We start from the raw sequence: 19,620 nt of genomic DNA, 5'->3' as shown, positions 1-19,620 counted from the left end.
TGACCCTGAGATCACGACCTGAGCCAAAATCAGGAGTCTGTTGCTCAAACAACTCGCTCAAACAACTGAGCCACCCAGGTACCCCAAGAATTTCATAAAATTTCTAGAACATAAAGAAAGCTTAGTATTAGTTATGATTTAATAATACTTCCCATGCCATTTAACACATCAAATGAGCCTAATTAGTTAACATCTCCCTTCTATAAAGAGGAAGAATAATTTTTTTGGCATGATTTTCCAGGGACACTGGAAAATCTGAGTTAATTTGAGGTAAAAAAGGGATGCCTGGGTGGCTCAGCAGTTGGGTGTCGGCCTTAGGCTCAGGGTGTGATCCCGGGGCCCAGGGATTGAGTCCCAAATTGGGCTCCCTGTGGAGCCTGCTTCTCCCTCTGCCTGTGTCTCTGCCTCTCTCTCTCTCTCTCTGTCTTTCATGAATAAATAAGTAAAATCTTAAAAAAAAAAAATTGAGGTCAAAAGGATTGAGAACTTGATATTTGAAAGTTTGTCAGAAAATGTCAAAAGGCTTTAAAACACATTCAAATATTAAGTGAAGTAATACTTAGTAATCCATTTACCATAGCAGCAATTAAACGATTCCTAGGCAAATACAGAAAATTAAAAACAAAAACACCTTACCTCTTTTAATAGAGAGGATTTGGCTTTCTTAAGTAACCGAAACACCTGATCAGGAAATTATTTTGACAAGATACAAGATCTTTGTTTCTTCTAGGCAGATTACTGAGAAAGGTAAAGGAAAACCTTTCATAATCTCTTATCAAGAGCAAGCCAGTCATCAAAGAAACCTTTGTCCTTTCAACAAAGAAAAAATCAAATTCTAATTTTGCACTAATTTTACTTAAGATATTAAAACTCATTTAATTAGATTCATTCTAATCTTAGTCCTGATCACAGATAAAATTCCCTGCCCTTTTATTTCTAGTAATACTCCTAGTAGCTTCTAATTTTAATCACATATATTATATTTTTAACCCTTTTCTCTAAATTTTTCATGAAAATGAAGAAAGCAATTACTAACTTTTACATTAGCATCCTGTTCTTTGCTTTATAACTTCTAGAAACATGGGCTTTCTCATAGAAAATTTCTTAGTGTGGGATAAAATTTACTTAGTAATAGACCAAAATACTTTAATCCTCCATGAAAGGAAGAAAAAATGGATAAACCTGTGTTCTGTAATTAATGTTTCAATATTATACCTTATTAGGAAGTGATCTGGATGGTGGATAAATTTAACTTAATTCATCACTTAGCAAAACTTTAAGGCTTCAGGTTACAAAAAAAAAAATTGGAGAAACTGTTTTAAAAATGCACCTAAAACCTTTTTACCTGATTTACATCTATTTAACTTACTTGTTCTTAACAAACTGTTTACATTACCTACAAAAATTTTATTAGATACTAGACAACATCAGTCATCATCCTGGGTTATTTTTCTAGCTGACGGAATTTGTTAACAGAGATGTCACAAGTTGGCTAGTTGATTAGTAAACCCAGATGGAATTCTATTGCTGTTACCTCCAAAGATATGCCTGCTTTCAAGAAACCAACAAACATAAACTAGCTTTTATATTAAATATTTCCTAGTTCATGTAAACCTGAAAAACATTTGAGTTAGTTTCTATTATATTTAATTTAATTTATATAAGTGTAGGGGCGTCCGGGTGGCTCAGCTGGTTAAGCATCTGCCTTTGGCTCAGGTCATGATCCCTGGGTCTTGGGATCGAGCCCCGCATCAGGCTCCCTGCTTTGGGGGAAGCCTGTTTCTCTCTCCCTCTGCCTACGTCTGCCCCTACTTGCTTCCTCACTCTCCGTCAAATAAATAAAATAAAATAAAAAATGTATATAAGTGTTTGTTTAAGCTACTTAAATAGAACTCTTCTACAAATTAATTTGGGCATTGCCATCCAGAGATAGAAACTACCACACATTTATGACATACGTGTGCAAAGATACATATAAGCATAAAGACAGAAGCAGAGACTTCGTATGTGTTTTTTAAAGATTTTATTTATTTATTCATGAGAAACACAGACAGAGGCAGAGACCTAGGCAGAGGGAGAAGCATGCTCCATGCTGGGAGTCCGATGTGGGACTTGATCCCAGGACTCCAGGATCATGTCCTGGGCTGAAGGCAGACACTTAACCACTGAGCCACCCAGCGTCCCGTATGTTTTGTCTTAAAAATTTAGCCATTATTGGGCATCTGGCTGGCTCAATCAGTAGAGCATATGATTCTTGATCTCAGCCGGGCATGGAGCCTACTTAAAAATAAATGAGAGACGCCTGGGTAGCTGAATGTTGAGCATTTGGCTTCCGCTCAGGGCATGATCCCGGAGTCTAGGGATGGGGGGTTCAAGTCCCGCATGGTGCTCCCCGCAGGGAGCCTGCTTCTCCCTCTGCCTATGTCTCTGCCTCTCTCTCTCTGTGTGTCTCTCATGAATAAATAAATAACATCTTTTAAAAAAATGTGTGAATGAATACATATATATATATATAAATAAATATTAGCCATGTGACAGGATAATATACATTCACTCACCATGAAGTAAAAAGGTAGAAAGATCTTTTGAAATTTAGGGCAATGAAACATCCTTTGGATTTTTATTTTGGATAAGTTAAGTTTATCTGCTCAGATGGCTAAAACTTTATCAATATTTGTAGAGAAATCACGTGATTTTTCATTGGCCCAAATTTCAAATGACCTTTCCCTCTTTTATTCTTCTGATAAACATTACCTCACCAAGGGTACCTGGGATGCTCAGTCTGTTAAGCTTCCAACTCTAGATTTGGGCTCAGGTAGTGATCTTAGGGGTCCTGAGACTGAGCTGCGTGTTGTGGGGCTTCGTGCTCTGTGAGGGGGTCTGGCTTGAGATTCTCTCTCCCTCTCCCTCTGCCTCTCCAGATCCTGCACATGAGGCCTCTCTCTCTCCATCTCATTCTCTCTCTCCCTCAAATAAACCTTAAAAAAAAAAAAAAAAAAAAGAATACCTCACTGAAGTTTGTAGAACATTTGTATCTCAAAGAGACAGTGAAGGAATGTTCTTTTAGGAAGTTTTTAGTAAGGACAAACATATTTCTGGTAGCACTGAATTTTTATTTTTCTGTAGGGCACTACAGACATCTGAGAGAGCTGACCCTGGTATAAACCTTACTTTGAGCCAGCTCCTGCTTTTTCCAGGATTCTACTACAGGTACTGAGTGGGTTTTAAAGTGGAGAGTATAGCTAAGGCACTTACCAGAATTTAGCAATGTTTTTTATTAATTTTAATTTTAGTTTCCCCTTGGCCATTTCAAGGGAATAAGTAAGAATTTACCCGAAAATCCCTCAGAGTCTTGTCAGCTCTGAAGGGGTCCATACAGGGATGTCTGTATGGATATCAAGTTGGCAGACTATTTATAGGCTTGGTTTACAGTCTTTTCAAAGTGCTCAGCTATGGTCATGAACAGTGGTCCCCCATCCTATTTTCTGCCTTTTTATCAATCCATTAATCTCAGAAGGTAATATATGTGTTAAAAACTTTTGAGGATCCTCCCTGGACTTAGGAAATTCTTTATGGCATCTAGATCAGCCTTTGAAAGAAGAAATGAAAAGTACCAGAAGAGGATACTATGACTTCAGTGGTCAGATTTTTAAATTATTTTTTAAAGATTTATTTATTTAGGGCAGCCCCAGGTGGCTCAGCGGTTTAGTGCCGCCTGCAGCCCAGGGTGTGATCCTGGAGACCGGGGATCGAGTCCCACATCAGGCTCCTTGCATGGAGACTGCTTCTCCCTCTGCCTGTGTCTCTGCCTCTCTCCCTCCCTCTCTGTGTGTTTCTCATAAATAAATAAATAAATAAATAAATAAATAAATAAATAAATAAATCTTTTTTTTTAAAGATTTATTTATTTATTTGAGAGCAAGTGTGTGAGCAGAGAGGAGTGGAGAGAGAGGGACAAGGGGACTGCAGTGAGCGCAAAGCCCAACATGGGGCTCATTCTTAAGGTCCTGAGATCATGTCTGAGCTGAAATCAAGAATCGAATGGTTAACCAACTGAGCCACCCAGGCATCCGACTGGTGGTCTTATTTTGAAAGAGAACTGTTTAGAGACCCCTGGGTGGCTAAGGGATTGAGCTCTGCCTTTGGCTCAGGGTATGATCCCGGGGTTTTGGGGTTGGGTCCAGCATAGGGCTCTCTGTGGGGAACCTGCTTCTCCCTCTGCCTGGGTTTATGCCTCTCTCATGAATAAATAAATTAAAAATCTTAAGAAAAAGATAACTGTTTAATAATAATTCTTCAAGTGGAAAAGCAGTCCAGAAGATTGCCAGAATGGATGTTAGACCAAGGAGGGTAGAGGGGAAGCTGTGCACAGTCATGTCTGTCTCATAGTATTTTGTTGTAGGGTACCTCTTATGTCGTTAATTTTCATATTAGTCTTTTAAAATGAGTCTTTTAATGAAGCTATTTGAGAATTTTGAAGGTTTTTGGAGACTTCCAAAAATAGGTATCCCCATTCTGCATGTTTAACTTGGGAATCCTTGCTGCCAAGTACACTTTTTTTTTTTTTAAGATTTTACTTATTTATTTGAGAGAGAGTGAGCGAGCGCACACAAGTAGGGGGAATGGCAGGCAGAAGAAGCAGGAGAAGCAGACTCCCAGCTGAGCAGGGATCCTGAGGCAGGACTCAATCCCAGGACTCTGGGATCATGACCTGAGTCCAAGGCAGAAGTTTAAGTGAGGCAATTAGGCACCCCCATGTGCATATTTAAAAAATATTTTATTTTATTCATGAGAGACACACAGACAGAGGCAGAGACACAGGCAGAGGGAGAAGCAGGCTCCATGCAGGGAGCCCGACGTGGGACTTGATCTCGGGTCTCCAGGATCACACCCTGGGCTGCAGGCGGCGCTAAACCACTGTGCCACCAGGGCTGCCCACCGTGTGCATTTTTTAAGTGATCTTATTTCACTGGAACATTTCTCATAATGGCCATTGTGATTCTAGGTTGTTTTAGTGAGATTTTGCCATATGTATAGATGTCTGTAGCTCGGGGACTGTAGTCCTTATGATGAGTGAGCAGAGAAGGCCAGCTGAGGACAAAACACAAGCTCACACCCTGCAAGCTCCGCACCCCCACTTCTGGGTGGGGTCAGTGTGACACTCCTCCAGGAAACTCCCTACCTTGCTGAGAGAAAAACCACCTCCTCTAGAAGTTGCCAAGCCCTCCAGTATCCTTAGGTTCTCTTTAGCATATGAAAGCCCTTTTGAAATCTCTCTTTTCCTCCGCTCCTCCCCCAACTCCCAGGTATATCATCAGCCATCCCTCACAAGCCTGGATGGAGCAGCAGCTCTTTCTGCTGGCGGATCCTGCCCCTCACGCTTTCATAAAAACACCATTTTGTACCAAAGACGTCTCAAGAATTCTTTCTTGGTCATCGGATCCAGACCTCATTCCACCAACTGCATGAACATTCCAAAATTATATCACTTAGACTAAAATAAGCAGGTGTATCTAATGCTTTAGAATTTAGAGATCCAATTCTTTCAGCCACCCTTCATCTACAACCGAACGAGACAAGGAAGTGCACACCTTAATTTAGGGGTAGTAACCAGGTGCTATTACGGTGTCTTGGCCAAGAAAAGTCCTGTGCACACCTCCAAAATTTCCCAACGTGGAGCCAGGGACCGGGGAAGGGGTTGAGCCAAGCCAACCTCAACAAATGAGTCTGCAGCTGCCCCTGGGCCAGAACCACAGTAAGGGTTCCAGTCAAATGGGGGATTGTGGTTGAAACTGCCAGCAGTTCCTGATGTGGAGAACAAAGGCAAAAGAAATTTAGATAAAATTTAATGTCCTTACTTCTTGTAACCTCTGGACAAATACTTGAGGCTGCAACTAAAACATTCCTCTGGAAACTCCCAACTGTCTTAATGTTAATCCTTTGCCAGAGGCAAACAGCAACTTTATCTTGACAACAGCTAGACCTCCAGGATCTTCTAAATCTTCCTTAACATATGAAAATCCTTTTGAAAACTCCTTTGTCTCTACTCTGCGATTTAAAAGTAACTAATTCCTCCACACAATCCCAGGGCAGCTCTTTCTGCCCAAGGGTACTGTCCCTGGGAGCTTTAATAAAATCACCTTTTTTGCACTGAGAATGTCTCAAGAATTCTGTGTTGACTGTTCAACTCTCTGGCCCCACATAAAATCATTTGTTCCCACGGTGGAGCTAATGACTCCAAACAAACGGGAAACTCTGGAAAGCAAGAGATCCAGAGCTCATTGCAAGGAAAGCAGAGGCCAGAACCTAGGGGAGCGTTCCTAGGGCAAAGGCGAGAAAGAACGCAGAAAGGGGTTCTCGGTGCCACGTTTCTGGTCACCTGGAATGCCTTAGCAGTGTACTTCACATCCCACTGTGACTGCTGCCAAATCTGTTAATTCACAATTCTGGCTCCCGGCTTGCTCAGGATCAATGACTACTGATGTCAGGATTGTGAGTTCAAGCCCCATACTGGGTGTAGAGATTACATAAAAATAAAGTCTTAAAAGAAAACCCCACAATAATTCAACTGACTCGGTTTTTGAGATCTAATTGGCCTTTTTTGAATCAATTGAACCATTTTCATGAATCGGGCAGCACCCTATAGAAAGGACCTCCACTGGGCTAGGGAAAGGAAAAGTTTTTCAGCACAAGATAAAGCAACTGTAAACAACAAAAAAGGATTATTTCCAGGAAGGTCACCTCCCTTTGGGGAACTAAATGGTCTCATTCATGGATGACCTCACAGGTGCAGGCTGGGAAGTTCCAGAATGATCCATTAATACTACCTCTCTGGGGAAGGTTGATTTGCAAGCTCTGGTTTGCGGAAGTGGGCCTAGCACAGGTGACTCCACCAGGAGCCTGTGGGTCTTCTTTGTAAAGGTGCGCTGTGCAGATGGGCCAGCTCCCCTGAAATACTGGGAGAGGCACCCGAGGGAGCTGTGCTAAGTCATCACCAGGTGGCTGACTTGTGAGGGCAGAAACGCTGTTCGTTCTTTCCCACAGTGTGGCCCTGACAGCTCGGCAGAGAACGAGGTGTGGTGTCACCTGGCAGCTCTGAGGGCTGCCCTCCTAGGCCTCAGACCTCCAGCCCCACACAGGCCCTCCCATCTGGCCCCAGCCCCAGTCTCCAGCAATCAGGCCCACCTCTTCTCCAGAGCTGCTGCTGGGCTGTTCCTGGAGCGGAAAAGTCTCCTTTCCCCGCACCTCTCCTGAGGGTGGACTTGTGACCAACGACCTGCTCTCTGAGGTGTGTTTCAGGGCCGGAATCCAGGCCGACCCATTCGGCTGACGGGGCGCGGGCTCCCCCTGCTTCTCTGCGGCTGTCGGACGGCTGTGTCCAGTGGAGGAGGTGCTGCCCGCCGGGCCTCCGGAGTGCACGTCCCCACGGGGGTCCTGGGCTCTCCCTCTAGGCTCCTGCTGCCAGTGGGGCTGGACAAGGTCTAGTTCGGGCTCCCTGTAGTCCGCCAAGTACCTGGCCGGCTCCTCGGGGGCCTGCTCCTTGCCTAGGAAGGGCAAGTCTTTTCTGATGTCCTCCGGAGAGTCCCCCCAGAGTCCCGAGGGAGAGCCCCTGGCCTGCAGCATCCTCTCCCCGTAGTCCAGCAGTTGTGTTGGCCTCGGCGCTGGCCTGAGCACAAAGGTGAGGTGCGACCTCACCGAGCCGGTCTTCTGGGGCTCGCAGTTCTCAGGGCGTGGGCAGCTCAACAGGTAGCAGCGGCCTTCAAACCACCAGGCCAGGTCACAGCTGGCCAGATCACAGCATGCGGCCGTGCAGTCTGCCACGGGGGTGGGCTGTGGCACCCGCATGATTCTGGTTGTTGCCAGGTTGGGTGAGACAATGGCATTGTCGAACGTCCTCCCCTCGCTGCATCGGCTCCGGGCGCAACCTGCAAACAGCGCAGCCTCCAATGAGGAACAAAACCACCAGCAGTTTGCACAGACATGCCCTGTGCTATCTTACAATCCCTCTCTCCCCACATGGGTCGGACACTGGTCCTCCCATCCTTCCACCCCTGCCCCACTATCCTGACATTCCTTCCCCTGCCCACCTTCCACCTGCCTCTTCATGTCCTTTCACTTAGCACAGAAGCATTCTTCTCCATCTGTGTACTACTTCTACGTTACTGATAACATGTTGCTCCTCACCCAAAATTCAGTCACAAAGGTTTGCTTTAGGAACATCGTATCACCGCTTCTGTTAAGCCGATTTTTTTTTTAATTTCACAGGTTATTCTGAAGATAGGCCAATCAACGGGGAAAACATCAAAGGGGAAAACATCAAAGGAGAGAAAAACTTGTCTGCAGGACAGGTCTAGAACAACTAGCTTTAATCAGATTCCAAATAGCCACCAGTGTCTCCACTGGGCAAACAGGGCAGGTGTGAGGGTGGAGCTCCCCTGCAGACACCCAGTGGTGCAGCACCACAACACAACGTCAGTCCACGACAAAATGAGAGAAATCGAGACTTTCAGGACCTTCTGCTGCAGTCTGTCATTTCCTGAAATCCAAGGGCAGTCACTTTTCTTCTTTATTTGTTGGTGGAGATCTCCTTCCTACTGAAGGCTCATCACTGACAATGTTTTGAAATTACTGTTACTTTCCTCCTACTGACAGAGGGCACTTCTAACTGGAGGTAAGAGAAATGGTTAAATATGGCATAGGAGTCATCTTTATTTTTACCTGTATACACATGATCATCGTTATAAATTTTTAAGAATTGTTCGATGACAAACACTTACTTACTCAATAGGAAAGTCTGATTGGCCCAATATAATAAGAATTACATGTAATAGATATGCACCTTTCCAAATGAATAAGCTTGCAACCAACTATTTTAATTCAACTGAAATGACAGTTTCTCAAATGTAAATCTACCTAATACTTTTAGCCTTTTACTTTATAACAACAAGCTTAATCTTGGATATGGGTGGAGGGGAGAACCCTCCAGCTGTACATAAAAAAGTAGTGTCTCCAATTAAAACCAAGAGATGGGGCAGCCCCGGTGGCGCAGTGGTTTAGCGCAGCCTGCAGCCCGGGGTGTGATCCTGGAGACCCGGGATTGAGTCCCACGTCGGGCTCCCTCCCTGCATGGAGTCTGCTTCTCCCTCTGCCTATGTCTCTGCCCCCCTCTCTCTCTCTGTCTCTCATGAATAAACAAATAAAAATTTTTAAAAATAAAAATAAAAAAATAAATAAATAAAAATAAAACCAAGAGATGATGAAGGATATATCTTAGACTCTCCCCCTCTGCTCTCAAAAATGTTGCCTATATTTGTAAAGATACCACTACATCCCTGAGTGGCCTTTAAATGAAGACCCAAGCTAGAAATTTCTTTCAAACACACATGGTGGGATGTGCTTTAAATTCCCTTGAAAAACTGTTAGGTCATCTTTTGGACAGTGTGATGTATAGAAACTGCCATATTTCATTTCTGGCGTTGGCCACAAAGCAGCTCAAAAGCCAACTTGTAAAACTGTCAGAAACCACTGTACAAGGGACACCTGGGTGGCTCAGTGGTTGGGCGTCTGCCTTGGGGCCAGGGGATCAGTCCCACATTGGGCTCCCCGCATGGATCCTGCTTCTCCCTCTGCCCTGTGTCTTTCTGCCTCTTTCTCTCTGTGTCTCTCATGAATAAATAAATAAAATCTTAAAAAAGAAGAAGAAACCACTGTACAGAAAGAAGCTTGTGATCCTGAAGCAAGCAAATTGTTTCAGTGGCCAAGGAGATCTTTCCACGGCAGAAGCCTTCATTCAGGTAGAGACTTCCACATATTTCTGGGGTAGATCAATCCTTTGTTCTGCAAAAAATCACCTAAATGGTCCATTTGGACTGGCGTACCATATGCAGAGATCTCAAACAAAGAAGTTTGAGAAGGTTTCCAACAACTCACCCATTCTTCTGTGAGCCAACTTCCCATAATTACTTCAGACTCTATCAGACTCCTTCAACAAAGCTCTCAAAGAGACCAGAGGACACTCACCCATGTTTGTACCTTCTACATAGTCCCAGCCCAATCTGTGAACATAGTGTGGAGGCCGAAAAAATTAGGGCCATTCCACTTTAAGTTCAGCGTTAGCACACGGTCCAGCCATCCCAGGCCCCTGTGAATAAGAGCTGAAATTTACCTTTACTTCAGTTACAGGAAAAAAACAGCTTAGAGCTTAACGCCCTAGAAAGTCCTATATTAGAATGAGAACAGAGCCCAAGCCAGTGCCAGGAAGCCCCATATTAGAATGAGAATAGAGCTCAACTCCCTTGAAAGCCCCATATCAGAATGTAAACAGAACTTGAGAAATTCCTACACTCCTTCTGGAGGTCCCCTAGACCAGCCCTTAAAAGCTGGAACCCACCTCGGGGGTCCAAGTCCCTGCTCCGCTGTGTCGCTGTGTCGGGTGTACTTGGACCCAAGCTTGAGCTTGTAAATAAACCCTCGTGTGTTTGCATCGGTGTCGACTCCTTGCTGGTTTCTTGGATTCGCAATCTTGGGCACAACAATAGTAGGCACTCCATGATTGTTGATAAATCAATGAAATCATTGGTTAACATTTTGTCAAAGGTAAAGAAGACAGAGAGGGAAGACAGGCAAGCTACAAATAAACTTACTAATAAAGAAATTAAGAATTTAAATAATTAATTTATATGAAGAATTTATGTTTTTGAAAGGGAGAGACCTGGAGCACAAGGGAAGAGAAGCAGAGGGAGAGGGAGAAGCAGAATTCCCACTGAGCAAGGAGCCCTACACAGGGTTTGATCCCAGGACCCTGAGATCATGACCTGAGCAGAAGGCAGATGCCTAACTGACTGAACCACTCAGATGCCCCAGGAATTTTTTTTTTTAAGATTTTATTTATTTGTTCATGAGAGACACACAGAGAGAGGCAGAGGGAGAAGTAGGCTCCCTGCAGGGAGCCCAATGTGGGACTGGATCCCGGGAACCAGGGATCACAACCTGAGCCAAAGGCAGATACTCAACCACTGAGCCACCCAGGTGCCTTACCCCAGGAATTTTTTTTTTTAAGATTTTATTTATTTATTCATGAGATACACACACACAGAGAGAGAGGCAGAGATATAGACAGAGGGAGAAACAGGCTCTATGCAGGGAGCAGCAGACCTGGGACTCAATCTGGGGTCTCCAGGATCAGGCCCCAGGCTAAAGGTGGTGGTAAACCGCTGAGCCACCTGGGCTGCCCCAGGAATTTTTATTTTTATTTATTTTATTTTATTTTTAAAGGCTTCTTTTTTTTTTAAGATTTTTATATATTTATTCATGAGAGACATATAGAGAGAGAGGCAGAGACACAGGCAGAGGGAGAAGCAGGCTCCATGCAGGGAGCCTGACGTGGGATCCCAGGTCTCCAGGATCAGGCCCTGGGCTGAAGGCAGTGAGTGCTAAACCGCTGAGCCACCCGGGCCGCCCAGGAATTTTTAATTAATGGAAAAATCACAAGAAAAATCACAAAAGGAATGAAAAAGTAGGGATTTAAAAGGAAAAAAAAAGAATACTCAAACATTAGTACAGTAGGGGGATTGGCAGGGCTTTTTCAGCAATAGAACTCTCTGAAGTGGCTCCTGTGTACTCAACAGTGCTTATAATTTAGCTGCTTCAGACACTTGAGCCACAACTGCTAGGCCTTCTGGTGCAGTATGTCTGGATGCAGAGAAAACTGCATTTTAACAAAGGTCACTGTTAGGGTTAAAAAGAAATGTGGAAAAAAAAAAAAAAAAGAAATGGGTCCCAAACAGAATTACTTACGTGAAGCCCCACTGATATTGCAACTGCAGATCCAGCCTCTTGCAGGAGCACAATCTAATCAGTCAGGAGTGTCCTGATCCTACTCCTGAGGTCTTCTGCATAAGATTCCCTGCCTTCCCGGGAAGATGACCTTGCCTCCTTCTGCCTATAAAATTCTGACATTTTGTACAGCTCCTTAGAGCTCCCTTCTACCTTCTAGATGGAATGCTGCCCAATTCAGGAATCCTTGAGTAAAGCTAACTAGACCCTTAAATTTACTCAGTTGAATTTCTGTTTTGTTTTAACACAGGTAAGCCTCACTACACTCTGATAATCCACGACATAAAATCAGTTTTCCTGGCCATATCTCCATCCTCAGTCCTTGGTAAGTTCAAAGGGGCCCTAACTGGCCTAGCCAGGAAACAGATCACCAGCACTGCTGCTCACAAGTGATTTCCTATCATGGGTATGTCCACAGTAAGCAAGCAGAATATATGAAAATAAAGATTTATGATATAAGAGACTGTGGTCATTTGCTTTCCAAAAAAGATCGGCTAAGTAATCATTCATTTTAAATAAATACATTAAGTTTTTCTAGTATATATAAAATGTGACTTTATCTTTTCAAAACTCATTAATAATAAAAACCTATTTAAATTCCTGTTTCCAGAAAACCACTTGCACATGCGGTCTGCCTTCATGCCAAAATATGTAGGGAAATGTAATGTAAATATGCAAAATAATTCTGTTGGAAAGCAAATACACTTCATTTCAGGTTGATCATGAGTTACTGTTGTTGTAAATTAGTTTCAGAGGCAGAGGTCAGTGATTCATCAGTCTCATATTACACCCAGTGCTCATCCCATCACATGCCCTCCTTCATGCCCATCACCCAGTTACCCCATCCCCCTACCTTCCTCCCCTCCAGCTACCCTCAGTTTGTTAAAAGTCTCTTATAGTTTGTCTCCCTCTCTGATTTCATCTTATTTTTTCTCTCCCTTCCCCTAGGTTCATCTGTTTTGTTTCTGATCTGAGTTGTTTAAGCCAAAGATGGGAAGCTCATGTGTGATGCTCGCATCTCCAGGGCAATGGTTTCCTACCTGCAACAGTCACCAGCAGCAGCAATGAAGAGAGCACACTGGTGGGGGATGTCATTCTGTCACACAGTGGACGGAGTCTGCTGCCAAGGAGACCCTTCTAAGGCCTCTGGTGCAGGCGTCCTTTGATGTTTCTTAGGAACCAGATTTGGACTCAGGAACCTCAAAGGAAAATCAGAAAGCAAACAGGAAGGAAGAGAAAGAATAGGTAAATGAGGCAACATATAAAATTATTTCTATCATTTATTCATGTCACTTGGAAGCATGTCCTTGTTAACACCACGGGGCCATATCCCAGGCACACTATCCACCTTAAGTTTGTTCAAACAGAAAGTACAGTTCCTGAGAAAGCTTTCATGCTTTTGTAGGGGCCAAGGGTAGGCAGCCCCCAAATGGGCCACTTTGGCATGAACATTATTTTCAGTTAAAAGCAAGTCAAACCCAGCAGATTCACGAAAAGTACCAGGAAGAGAGTTATTTGTTTGTTTGTTTATTTATTTATTTATTTGAGAGAGAAAGAGAGCACACACATGTGTGAGTGAGCAGGGAGACAGGGCAGAGGGAGAAGGAGAGAATCTCAAACAGACTCCCCCAAGCATGGAGCCTGATGTGGGGCTTGATCCCACAACCCTGAAATCATGACATGAGCCGAAATCAGGAGTCTAATGCTCAACGGACTGAGCCACACATGTAGCCCAGGAAGAGAGTTATTAACAAAGATCCCCCTTTACCTAAGAAATTTCTCTATGTAATAGGGCACTTGTGTTTCCCAAACACCTCCTTTCACCTTCTTACTAGTAGTCTTTCTCCTGTTGGTATCCTCAGGCCCCTAGCCCTCTCTTTAGCTCATCATCATATAAGGCTCACATTGCCTGACTGTCTTTGGAATTTCCATGTCTGTATGGATTCCCCATACTTACACTATTAAATTTGATTTCCTCCTTTTAATCTGTTCCTGTCAATCTGACTCTGAGTCCAGCTGGAAGGATCTTTTTTTTTTTTTTTTCAGCTGGAAGGATCTTGAAGGACAGAGGAACTTCTTCATCCCCAACACCTACTTCCCTTGCAAACCAAATCCATGAAATAAGATGAAATCAATCATACTACTCTATTTCCTCAATTCTAGCAGGTACATAACAAGTCCAGACCTTTTAGTGTCAGCTAGTCCTCTTGCTCATAGACTCCAACAATTAAAGCCTGAAGCAGACAAGACCCCTTAACTGATACTCTACTCAAAACCCATTGTTCTTATTTCTGCATTGATGAAGGCATTGATGAAGATGTTTTGCAATGACTGGAACATCCCAATCACCAGGCCAGAAAGGCCCTACTAGTGATGGAATGCCTATAAGTCTGTACTCCCACATGTCCCCTTCCCTGCCCATAATCCTGTGCTGAACATCTTCCAACCCCCATCTATGATCACGTGCTCTCTGCCTACTGTCTTGAATGTACCTCCCGAACCTCTCCTTACAAACTCTAGGTGTCTGTCTTGCTGGTAAAGAGGTCAGTTGTTAGCAAGTTTTATAGAACAAGAAGGGGAGCAGAATTTGTCACTCAAAGTATACCACTTTGGCATGAAGATTATTTTGAGCTAAAGGTAATCAATACCCAGCAGATTAAGGAAAAATTCTATACCTCCCCCTCAACTGCTTACACTTACTTTGAAATAACTCAAATCCTGAGAATGCCTCCTGTTCAACTTTCACTGACACTTCTGTCACTGACAACTTAGAATGAGCCTGTTGTCCACCCTGCAACCATCATTGGCCCTGGGCTCAGGGGAGGCAGAAGAAGGACTAAAAGGATCTAGTGTTACTGAGTTGACATAGACTAAGAGACCAGAAAGGAGTGAAGATGACCAAGGTAAAGTCAGGAGGTTGCTATAATACTTCTCTGTGCACAGTAACAGAGGCCATCAGAACACTAACTTCTAAGGTAAAGTGGGGAATGTCAACATTCAGTAAGAGCCCCCATAAGCTTCCTTCCTAAGACCCCGAAAAGAAAACCTACTGGTGCACATAATTTGCCACCAATAACTTCCTTTCACTCTAGCACTGAAAGTGTGGTTTGAGATAACAAGTGGATAGAAGGGAAGATTGACCATCTCTCATCTGCAGTAATTGACCACAGTACCCAAAAGGCCAGAGAGAGCAGCTGGGTATCCAGTACTAGCATTCAGTCAGCTGACCGGAATGCTGCCCCAGAATAGCAATGCTGCTGTTAGCGAGGGACAGTCAGTCCATCATCCCATGGAAAGAGATCAGCCCTCTACTATACCATTGGTTATATTTGGCCAAATTAAGAAAAGACACCTCGCTGGGCAAAAAGCACTCCAAAAGTACACAGCTCGGCAAACAGACTGGCAAACAGTACAAACCCATACACCATTACATTTCCAACCCCTCAGCACTCTGTCAGATACCCTTGTGCAATGTACTGTCAGCAACTCATTGTCATTTCCCAGTGCAAACTTACAGTGCTCAGTTAACAAGGGATTTCCTAGTGTCAGTTCCATAGTTAAGGTTCTTTATTCAGTACATTATTTTTTTAAATTTTTTATTTATTTATTTATTTTTTAATTTATGATAGTCACACAGACTGTGAGAGAGAGAGAGAGGCAGAGACACAGGCAGAGGGAGAAACAGGCTCCATGCACTGGGAGCCCGACGTGGGATTCGATCCTGGGTCTCCAGGATCGCGCCCTGGGCCAAAGGCAGGCGCTAAACCGCTGCGCCACCCAGGGATCCCTATTCAGTACATTAATACGAGTAAACAGTGGCCCTCCATTTATCCAACATTAATATGCATATGGACCAGATGTTACCAAAAGTCTTTTAGCTCTAATAGTTTTTAAGTTTTGTATTTTTAAGTACATGGGTAGTACTTTGTAAGTTATGTTTTTTGTTCTTTTTTTAAAAGGTTTTATTTATTTATTCATGAGAGACACAGAGAGAGAGACAGAGAGAGAGGCAGAGACACAGGCAGAGCCAGCCCCATGCAGGGAACCTGACTCAGGACTCGATCCCAGGATCACACCTTCGATCCCAGGATCACACCCCAGGCCAAAGGCGGCGCTAAACTGCTGGGCCACCGGGACTGCCCTTAAGTTATGTTTTGACATATTTTCCTACTTGATCATCATAACAAATCTCTCTGAAACAGTTCTTACTATTCCCATTTCCTCTCCATGAAAGGAAACCAAGCTCTCCCTGCAGCAGCCCCTGTCCATTTCTATGGCTCTGGGACATAAGCACATTCTATTCTGGGTTCCTTAACAAGATCTCTCTTACTTGTTCAGTCTCTGAATTGCCATTTCTCTTGATAAGGGTCATGCTCTTTCCTGCTGCTTGCCTTCTGCCCACCTTGCTGTTGTTTCATGTCTTCAGCAAAGGGAAAGAAAAATACTAAAGAATTCACATAGAAAGCCTGTCTACCTTCAAAAAAATTTTTCCATCAAATGTAAAGTTGTGTCTGCATGATAAAATAGGACTTTTAAAATAAGGCTTAACAAGTTCAAAACGTTATAAATAGTACAAACCCATACACCATTACATAAACTCTTCATGGATCAACTTTACACATGTAAAGATCTGAAAGAAATGCCCCTTTCAAGGTGAAGACTAATGAGAATAACTTTTCTCTTCCTTTTCATATTTTTTCCTCTTCCTTACCTGTATTTTCTTTCTCTTTTCCTAAACTGAGCACATCTTACTTTGCATTAATAAAATACAATTATAATTTTCCTTTTTAAAGAAGGCTTAGGGTATTTCAACATGGTCATTCTAACATGCCAGCTATCTAAAAAGTTACCAGTGCCTGGGTGGTTCAGTCGGTTAAGTGTCTGCCTTTGGCTCAGGTCAGGATGCAGGTTCCTGGGATCGAGCCCCATGTCGGGCTCCCTGTTCATGGGGACTTTGTTTCTCCCTCTCCTCCCCATTCATGCTCGCTCTCTCTCTCTCTCTCTCAAATCAATAAACAAAATCTTAAAAAAAAGGAAAAAGTTACCAACTGGTATGTACGATAGATATTTTTCTTTCTTTTTTTTTAAGGTTTTATCTTTAAGTAATCTCTGCACCCAACATGGACTTTGAACTTACAACCCCAAGATCAAGAACTGCATGCTCAAAAAAAAAAAAAGAACTGCATGCTCTACTGACTGGGCCAGCCAAGAGTCCCTAGAGTAGAAATTTCTGATTCCTGGCATTTCTGGCCTGATTCTGTTCTTAAACCTCCCTCCTCCTCTGAGTATATTATTGTTCATGATCCCTAGACCATCCTGGAACCCTTGCTCCAATAGCATTCTTTCTCTTTTGATTATAGTGCTCATTCAGAGATGAGGTAAGCAGGGCTTAGGACTAGGATCAGAGAATGAATGAGATGTAGGAATGGGTTGAGCCCAGGTATGGGCAAAGTACAAAAATGTACTCATCAAGCAATAATGGAGCACTCCTTGTGCTAAGACCTGGACAAGAAAGGGATCATGATGATCCTCTTTCAAGGATGCAGAGAGAGGCTCAAGGATAAGGTGAGGGTGACCATGGCCAAGACTGCTCCTTGTCTATGCAGTGAACATTCCGCCCTTATTCCTTAGTAATAAGACTCAGGTTATTTGGAGCACCAGGGTACCCAGCTAGAAGACTACATTTCCAACCCCATCTACTCTGTCTATAGCTTAGTGAGGTCATGTGATTCCATTTTGTTGGATCACATATAAAAGCAACTGTTGGATAGGACTCATAGGGAAACCTCCTTTTGCCTTCCCCTCCTCTTTCCATCTTGCTGCTGCCTCGAAAGGGCATGAGGGCTGGTACCCCAGCAGCGATCTGCAACCATGAAGAAGCCTCGACATGGAGTTACTGGAGCAGCCCTGGGCTGCCAACCTTTGAGTTTTTCTGAGGAGGAAATAAACTTTCATCTCATTTAAGCCACTGCCTATCTTGAACTTTCTATTATAAGGACCTAGATGCCATTTTACTTAATAGGTAACATTACTTAAAGCAATTTTTGTTGTTATTGTTCAGCTTATGGGCTATAAAATGCTTAGGTTCAGATAAGCTCACAGCAGAGACATAGTAAGTCACAGCTACTTTATGGAATGTCAAATGACAAAAATAATACAATACAGTCACAAGTTTGCGGTCCTTTATTCAAGAAAACAAAACAAAACAATGTATAGATTGGAGAAGTACAGTGACTCACAAGCAATGGAGCATTCTTCCTGAGAAATTTTAGGCAAGAACCAGTTAAAAAAAATTTTTTTTAAGATTTTATTTATTCACAAGAGACACAGAGAGACAGGCAGAGACATGGGTAGAGGGAGAAAGCAGGCTCCCCATGGGGAGCCTGATGCAGGACTCTGGGACCCTGGAATCATGACCTGAGCCAAAGGCAGATGCTCCACCACTGAACCACCCAAGTGCCCCAAGACCCAGTTTTATTGAGCATTAGAAGCAGCAATGAATAAAAGGGCATGAGAGCTTGGAAGGTTGTCTGGGAGGTCCGGCATCTTTGTCCAAGGCTAGCAGGCCCTATTTTCTAGGGTAATTTAAGTTAGCCAAAGCTGACTTACAGGATTTCCATTTGCATATGTTAGTATTTCTTGACAGGTGTTTCCCATAACTCAGAGTTAAATCTGTGATGTGGGCTGGTTCAGGACACCAGCCTCCATTTTCTGGGTCCCAATACATGAATTAACTTCATCAGAAGATTTCAAATACTATATAAGACCAAACCTTTATGAGAATTCAGTAATTTTTTAAAGTGGCTGATAAGGCCAAGAATTCTGAAACCACTTATATGCAAGCTAGCATATACTTCCTTATGGGGGCAATTAATTTTTTCAGGTATACGTATATTTTCTCTCCAACTAAATTATAAACTTCTTGAGGAAAAAGATCAATCTTAAAATATAAGTTGATATAATTTGACTTCTGGTTTACAAATTTCTCACCCATTAACATTAATGATTTTAGTTTTTAAAAAAGCTAATGTGGGCAGTCCCGGTGGCTCAGCGGTTTAGCGCCCAGGATCAGCCCAGGGCATGATCCTGGAGACCCGGGATTGAGTCCCACATCAGGCTCCCTGCATGGAGACTGCTTCTCCCTCTGCCTGTGTCTCTGCCACCGGCCCCCCCGCCGTCTGTCTCTCATGAATAAATAAATAAAAATCTAAAAAAACAAATAAAAATAAAAAAGCTAATGTTTACTATAAGCACACATTTTAAATGAAAATATGAAGAATTTAGGAAAACCACTTAAGTGATAGAGGATTTCAAGACTGCTGGTATGCATGACAGACAACTTTGTATTCCCCCACTGTAAACAGATGACTGTATAGTAGAAAGAAGACACCTGTCTATTTTTAAACCTCAAGGACCAAATGATTAAATTAAAAATAGAAGATTAAGGTATGTCTCATATTTCTTAGGATTTTTACCATTCACAACAACTTTTAGAAGAAATAATGGGAGAATATAGGAACAAGAAAAGAACATACATGATACAACAGAAAAGTATAGCAACAACAACAAACAAAAAATAATGAAAAAAAGAAGAGCTATGAATAAATTCACCAAGATATGTTCATTTTAAGACTTAAAAATGGGAAGTTGTGAGAAACACAAGAAATAAGTGGAGAAAAACATGAATAAATGTTTTTGGATAGAGAGGCTCAACATCAGAAACGTCAATTTTTCCTAAGTCAACCTATACACTTCCATGTTCCCAATAAAAATGATGCTGGTAGA

The 19,620-nt window shown here is 42.9% G+C and overlaps 1 protein-coding gene across 8 annotated transcripts in view; it reads right to left on the bottom strand.

Annotated features, from left to right (window-relative positions):
• KIAA0319 (KIAA0319 ortholog) overlaps positions 1 to 19,620 on the bottom strand; it is a 100,237-nt gene that overhangs the window by 50,168 nt on the left and 30,449 nt on the right. For all 8 annotated transcript variants that reach the window (XM_077886191.1, XM_077886188.1, XM_077886195.1 and 5 more), the window contains 2 exons: positions 12,876 to 13,034; positions 7,186 to 7,925 (listed from right to left, as the gene is read on the bottom strand). In XM_077886191.1, the coding sequence (XP_077742317.1) occupies positions 7,186 to 7,925; positions 12,876 to 12,930 (795 nt within the window). In that variant the 5' untranslated portion in view covers positions 12,931 to 13,034. The remainder of the gene's footprint in view (positions 1 to 7,185; positions 7,926 to 12,875; positions 13,035 to 19,620) is intronic.

The sequence above is a fragment of the Canis aureus genome, chromosome 37, assembly GCF_053574225.1.
Source record: "Canis aureus isolate CA01 chromosome 37, VMU_Caureus_v.1.0, whole genome shotgun sequence".
Lineage (NCBI taxonomy): Eukaryota > Metazoa > Chordata > Mammalia > Carnivora > Canidae > Canis > Canis aureus.
Note: the sequence above shows the minus strand (reverse complement) of the source record. Positions and strands in the feature narration are given on the sequence as shown.